This window comes from Mus caroli, chromosome 6 (assembly GCF_900094665.2).
Source record: "Mus caroli chromosome 6, CAROLI_EIJ_v1.1, whole genome shotgun sequence".
NCBI lineage: Eukaryota > Metazoa > Chordata > Mammalia > Rodentia > Muridae > Mus > Mus caroli.
Genome location: NC_034575.1, coordinates 117675831 through 117682074, shown reverse-complemented (window position 1 = coordinate 117682074; position 6244 = coordinate 117675831). Strand labels below are relative to the sequence as shown.

At 46.9% G+C, this 6244-nt stretch overlaps 1 protein-coding gene across 1 annotated transcript in view; it reads left to right on the top strand.

Annotated features, from left to right (window-relative positions):
• Window positions 1–5370, top strand: part of Slc2a3 (solute carrier family 2 member 3) — a 14766-nt gene extending 9396 nt beyond the window's left edge. The window contains exons 7-10 of the mRNA XM_021164170.2: window positions 308–412; window positions 699–800; window positions 1398–1601; window positions 3048–5370. Of these exons, the coding sequence (XP_021019829.2) occupies window positions 308–412; window positions 699–800; window positions 1398–1601; window positions 3048–3257 (621 nt within the window). The 3' untranslated portion in view covers window positions 3258–5370. The remainder of the gene's footprint in view (window positions 1–307; window positions 413–698; window positions 801–1397; window positions 1602–3047) is intronic.
• The last annotated feature ends 874 nt before the right edge of the window (window positions 5371–6244 follow it).

The following is a 6244-nucleotide window of genomic DNA, read 5'->3' as shown; positions in this document are numbered from 1 at the left end:
AAATGAATAGAAAAAAATTTTTTTTTTAAAGAAAGTGATGGAGCTGGGTACCTTTGGTGATAGATACCTTCTTATAATCCTTGCACTGGAGAGGCAGAGACTACAAAGTAACACTTGTTATACCCCTACTCCTACCCACCTCACCCAACCCCCCAAAAAGAAGAAAGTTAACTAAATAGTGGGGCTGAGCCTTAGAAGGAAACAGGGGAACCATGGGAGGTAGAGGGTGCAGAGGCCGTGTGCTGGCCCAGGATGCCAGGGCTCATTGCTGGGGAGCAGCCANTGATGCTCTTCTGTTCCCTTCTAGGTGTTCTATTACTCAACAGGAATCTTCAAGGATGCCGGTGTCCAGGAACCGATCTATGCCACGATTGGAGCAGGCGTGGTTAATACTATCTTCACTGTAGTTTCCGTAAGTTGAGTAGTTTGGATTGAGGCATGGGGATGAGAGAAACAAGAATTCTTTCTTGAAGTGTTNGAACATAGACTGTCTTTCAGCTCCTCACATCTAGTGAAAACCGTTTTATTGCTTTCCCCTGGGAGAAATAATAGTGGATGATGAGCATACTAAGTCATCTTCAGTCACCCAGCAACTGTGGGGCGGGTGGGAAAGGGGAAGTGTGGGCAGACTAGGTAAGGCAGTAGCGTCCTGTACACCGTGAGTTCACTGAGTCAGCCATGTCTTCCTTGCCTTCTAGCTGTTCCTGGTGGAGAGGGCAGGGAGGAGAACCCTGCATATGATAGGCCTGGGAGGCATGGCTGTTTGCTCCATTTTCATGACCATTTCTCTGGTACTAAAGGTGAGTGCTCTTTGAGTGGAAGAAGGGACGGGGTTGGTGAGACTGTAGTTTACTCTCTGCTGCGGGGGCTGGNGTGTTGACCTTTAAGGGCATCAATAAAGTCAAATTTGAGATTGCCAAAAGTACAGGTAAGTGAGTATCATTGCAATGCATGACATCTCTATTGTAAGATGCATTGTTGAATTCAGTTCTAAGGTAAGAATTTATGTAGCCTAGGATGGCCTTGAATTCCTAATCTTCCAGCTGCTTTGTGCCTCGTGAGTCTGGGCACCTGATCAGTGTCCTCAGACTTGATGACAGTCACCTTTATCTGCTGAGCCATCTTGCAAGCCATATCTAATTTAATTCCTAGCAGTCACCTAGGAATTAAGGCCAGACATTGGCTGTAACAGAAATCACTCTGCAGTAGTTCCACTTTACAGATCTTTCCATANTCTTGGTACAGAGTGAGAAGGGTGAGGTCCTGTAGCTTGGATTCAGAAACGCTAGGCTTTTTACTCACAAGCGGAGCGACTGCTTTAGACAGCAGCTCTGAAAATGGGTCCTATGTCATACCATGCATTTAAACGGACTTTGCTTGTTTGCTTTCTCTTGCAGGATGACTATGAAGCCATGAGCTTTGTCTGTATTGTGGCTATCTTGGTCTACGTAGCCTTCTTTGAGATTGGACCTGGCCCCATTCCCTGGTTTATTGTGGCTGAGCTCTTCAGCCAGGGCCCCCGCCCAGCTGCCGTTGCGGTGGCTGGCTGTTGTAACTGGACTTCCAACTTTCTGGTTGGAATGCTCTTCCCCTCAGCTGCAGTAAGTAAATTCAAAATTAAACATGGCCTCTCACAAATCAGCCCACTTACTCCAACACATTATTAAGATTCACCTTAGGGGAAATGATTGTGCTAAGNGCCTAAATCAGACTTACTGCTTCATTCTCAAGGAAACAGGAGGGGNCAGCATGGGGCTCACGGCTGCAATCCTAGCACTTGGGAAGCTGTGGAAAGAGGGTTGGCCAGCCTGGGCTACAATTGAGACCCTGTATCAAAACAAAAAATTAAAAGGGAAAACTGGAAAATTTTGAGGACCTGTGATGGGGTAGGAACAGAAGGACAGTACCAAGCACCCAAACTTATCCGACCAATATCAACCAATATTGAAATCATCATTTCAGNCAGCACTGAGAGCCAAGGGNTCCTTAAGGGTAGGTGGTCTTCAGGATTTCCTGTAAGAAAAAGACCTGGAGCTGATTTGTTATATAAACCATTTCNTATTCCCATGAGTCTTTCTACACATCTGTATTTTAAACATTGTTGCTTTCCCCCCACCCCCCACCCCCCCCCCGAAGCAGGGTTTTTCTGTATAGTTCTGGCTGTCATGGAACTCACTTTGTAAACCAGGCTGGCCTCGAACTCAGAAATTCACCTGCCTCCCGAGTGCTGGCATTAAAAGAGTGCACCACCACACCCGGCTCATGGCTCGAATATTTTTTTTTTTTTTTTTTAAGATTTATTTATTTATTATATGTAAGTACACTGTAGCTGTCTTCAGACACTCCAGAAGAGGGCGCCAGATCTCGTTACGGATGGTTGTGAGCCACCATGTGGTTGCTGGGATTTGAACTCTGGGCCTTCGGAAGAGCAGTCGGGTGCTCTTACCCACTGAGCCATCTCACCAGCCCCCTCGAATATCTTAATATCAAAAATCCCTGGAAGGACCAGAAGTGGTGACACACATTTTTTTTTTTTATGATTATTATGTGTTTTGCCTGTGTATGTCTTGTACCACTTGCATGGCTGGGTTACAGACCATTATGAATGAGCTGCCTTATGGATGCAGGGATTAACAGAGCCTGGGTCCTCTGGAAGAGCAAGCCTGTTATGTTAACCACTGAGACATCTCTCCAGTGCTCAGGAAGCAGAGGCAGATGGATCTCTTGAGTTCACTCTCCTATTGAGTTCCAGGTCAGCCAGAACTAAAAAGTGAGGCCCTGTCTCAAAANCCAGAAACAAAGCCACAGGAAGTCTTTGGAAGCAGTTAATTTTAGTGACTAGAAAAAAAGAATGGCATATGACTTGCAGAAATACATAATAGCATCGTAAGTCAACTGACCAATGATGCTGTGGAAGACTTGTAGCTTACTTAAGGCTAGTCAGATAGAAATGTGAAGCTCCCCTCACATTTATGAACACTTAAATTGGTACATTTGTNTGAAACAGTNGACCACCAATGAGCAGTCTTCTTTCTCCTGTCTCCTAGGCCTACTTGGGAGCCTACGTTTTTATCATCTTCGCTGCCTTCCTCGTTTTCTTCCTAATCTTCACCTTCTTCAAAGTCCCGGAGACCAAAGGCAGGACTTTCGAGGATATTGCCCGGGCCTTCGAGGGGCAGGCGCAGTCTGGAAAAGGCCCTGCTGGTGTGGAGTTGAACAGCATGCAACCGATCAAGGAGACCCCTGGCAACGCCTGATCTGGGACCACCTCCTTCACCTCCCTCCACTGTGGAAAGCCACCTCCCCTTAAGTGGGGAGACCTCATCAGGATGAACCAGGACTGCTTCTGAGCGCTGCTATTCTCACCCCACACACTCCATGAAAACTCAGCTGCACCCAATGCTGGGGTTTGACCAGATCGCCAATGGCTTTTAAGTGTTTGATTTGGGGGATACTTCTCTTGTAATCAGGAAAGACCAAGGAAGCCTACCTTTATATCGGGAGGGAAGGGGCCGCAGCTCCCCTTAGGTTCTAAAACCCGCTAACTAGGACAACTAGGGAGTAGGAGTGGGGTGCAGCACCGCCCCCACCACCACCTTAGCTTGCCAGGAAACAGATCTTCATACCCAGTGTGGAGGGCCCTGGGGGATTGAACAAAAGACCCCCTCCTCACTTGATACAGCTCTGCACAGCAAAGTAACTTGAGTTTTATTTATTTTATCTTCAGGTTGGATTGCATAAATATTTATTTTTTTAATTGTAATTTTACCAAATAATGAGACAGTAACGAAATTGAGGTTGGAGGGAGGTGTTTACAGAGAGGTTCAGGAGAAAAGAAAGTTTGGTGCTGGAGAGAGGGTACAACAGGGAGGATGGATGTTACTGGTGGCCTGTGAGTCACTTCCTTTGTAGACGAAGGGACACTGTCCCTTGTTATTTCTCAGAAGAGCGAGTGCCTGTACTAAAAGGCTCATGGCTTTCTGTGGGCCTTTTCTTTTAAGATTATAGTTTTTATGTAGTGTTACTAAAATCTAGGCTTGTTACTAAAGTGGTCTTTGTAGTTAGTGATATTGATGGATTTTTATGTTGCATGGAGTCCAGACAAGGGAGGGGTCACCGCAAGCCTCTCCTTTCCCTGGACCAACACCCTCTCTGTCCTGTGAGCTCGCTTTTTCTTTTCTGACGGTCACTCCCATTACNGGTCACTCCCATTACCAAACGGGTGGGCGGGCGAGCGAGCGAGCCGTGTGGATGAGTAGTTGTTGAGAGGCATTTATTTTTAAGAGATTTTAGGTGTTGATTTGTTTCATTTTGGTTTAAAGGGATTCATAGCTAACTTGGATTTTGTTACCTCAGCTCTGGGAGAGGATTTTCGCTGGATGACTATTAATGACTTGTTTTGAGGGAGTACATTTGTTGCTCTGGCGTTGTGGCATGCTAGCCTATGTCTGTTACAGTCTCAGGCTGCCCTTGTTTCCAGGTTCCTGTGCTATTGTGCTACATGCCCAAGGGGCCTTGGCTCTGCTACACACATTAGAGACAGTGACTGAATGCGCAGTGTGGTCCACGCATGAGGGCACGAATGTCTGTGCACTGTCACTTTGCTCTGGGCGTGAAGTCCCTGGTCCCTTGGCTCCTGTAGGTTTTTAATTGATCGACTATTGGAACTCAACCCTGTGTACAGAAGCAGCACTGCCTCTGCTAGGTGNAGCTTGCGCCCAGGATTAGATGCCACCAATTGGGTTCCCTGTCCCTGTTGGAGAGAGGTGCTTCCTTGAGGTCTGAAGTTGGAAGGCTCTACCTCACTACAGCTAGCTAGGAGGCGCAATGGAAAGGTGTGAGGTCAGGACTGTGGCTCCTGAAGACCCAGTTGTGAGCCAAGGGTGGCTTTATTTAAAGGGAGTTAAGAAACATGGCATATTGGTATGTTATCACCAAGATTCCCCTCTGCCATAGGTCACAGACACCTTCCCAACTGTCCCCTCCTCCACTTCCATAAATGGAGACAACCCTGATGGGCCTCACCCTTTTTCCACAGGTCACTGGATCCCACTGTCACCCTCGGTGCTTACACATATCAGACCCTTTAGGCAAACCCTTGCATAGAGTGGTAGAGCCATATCTCAGTGCTTGGTTTCAGTATTCAGCTCTCCACTCCCTGTGGCCAGTTTGGATTTAAGAACTCAGATTGCTATGGAAAGGGGCTTTGCTGGGAAAGGGGACTCCTAACTTCACCTCTTCAGTTCCTCCGGTGGAGTTTTTACATTTGCCAATGGCCATCTTGTGAATATCTTCATACATACTTTCTATTAATGTTACTGTAGTTTCTGTTTTGAAATAAAACTTCTGAATGTATGTGTCATGTCACAAGCTTATTTTTAACCCCCTCTTGTTCTTTCTCATTGGGCTTTAAAAAAACAAACAAATTAACCTTTAAATCCTGGCTGTGGATCTGGGAACATAGCTCAGTTGGTAGAGCACCCTTTGGGCTCAGAGTCATGGGTTCAATCCCCAAACCCCCAGCACTGCACAAACCAGGTTGTGGAGCATACCTGTAACCCAAAGCACCCCTGGGGCAGAGACAGGCTCTGTTAGACCGCACATTTGAGACCAACTACGACCTGCATGAGAAGGCTTTTTTCCATGTTGCTCTTGTATCTCTCCCAGGCTTTTACACAGATCGGTGTGACCACCACTCTCCTAGAGATGCACAGGCTGCTCTCTCCTAGTGTAGTTCGATCCCTTCCAGCGCAGAGTTGCTGCCTTTGGCTTGGCTTGCCNTTTGTTTCCAGCTCTTGTTCCTATAAGACCCATCTGATGCATGTGTTCCCACTGCACACTTCATCTGTTAGTGCTGACTGTGAGCTACAAATATTGACNGGGTCTCTCTCTTCCTGGCTTGGAGGCCCTTGGAGTAAGGATTAAAGGGGTGTGCCGCTGTGCTTTGTGGGCTTCCTTGATTTTTGAATGGGACATACTGGTCTAAGTTCACAACGAAGCCCAAGCTGGCTGCCTGGAACCCGGCAATCCTGCCTCTGCCTTTGCAGTGCTGGAACTAGAAGAGCGTGCCCCAACCCTTGGCTTTCAGCTATACAAATANCGATTTCCTTATTCCAGAACTTTCCTTACCTTGTGGTTCTGTGGATGAGAAGAGGATGGCTCTCTCTTTGCCTCTCACAAAAGCTTAGCTGCTACAATTTGTTAAACACATGAAACTCAAGAAGAACGAAGACCAAAGTGTGGA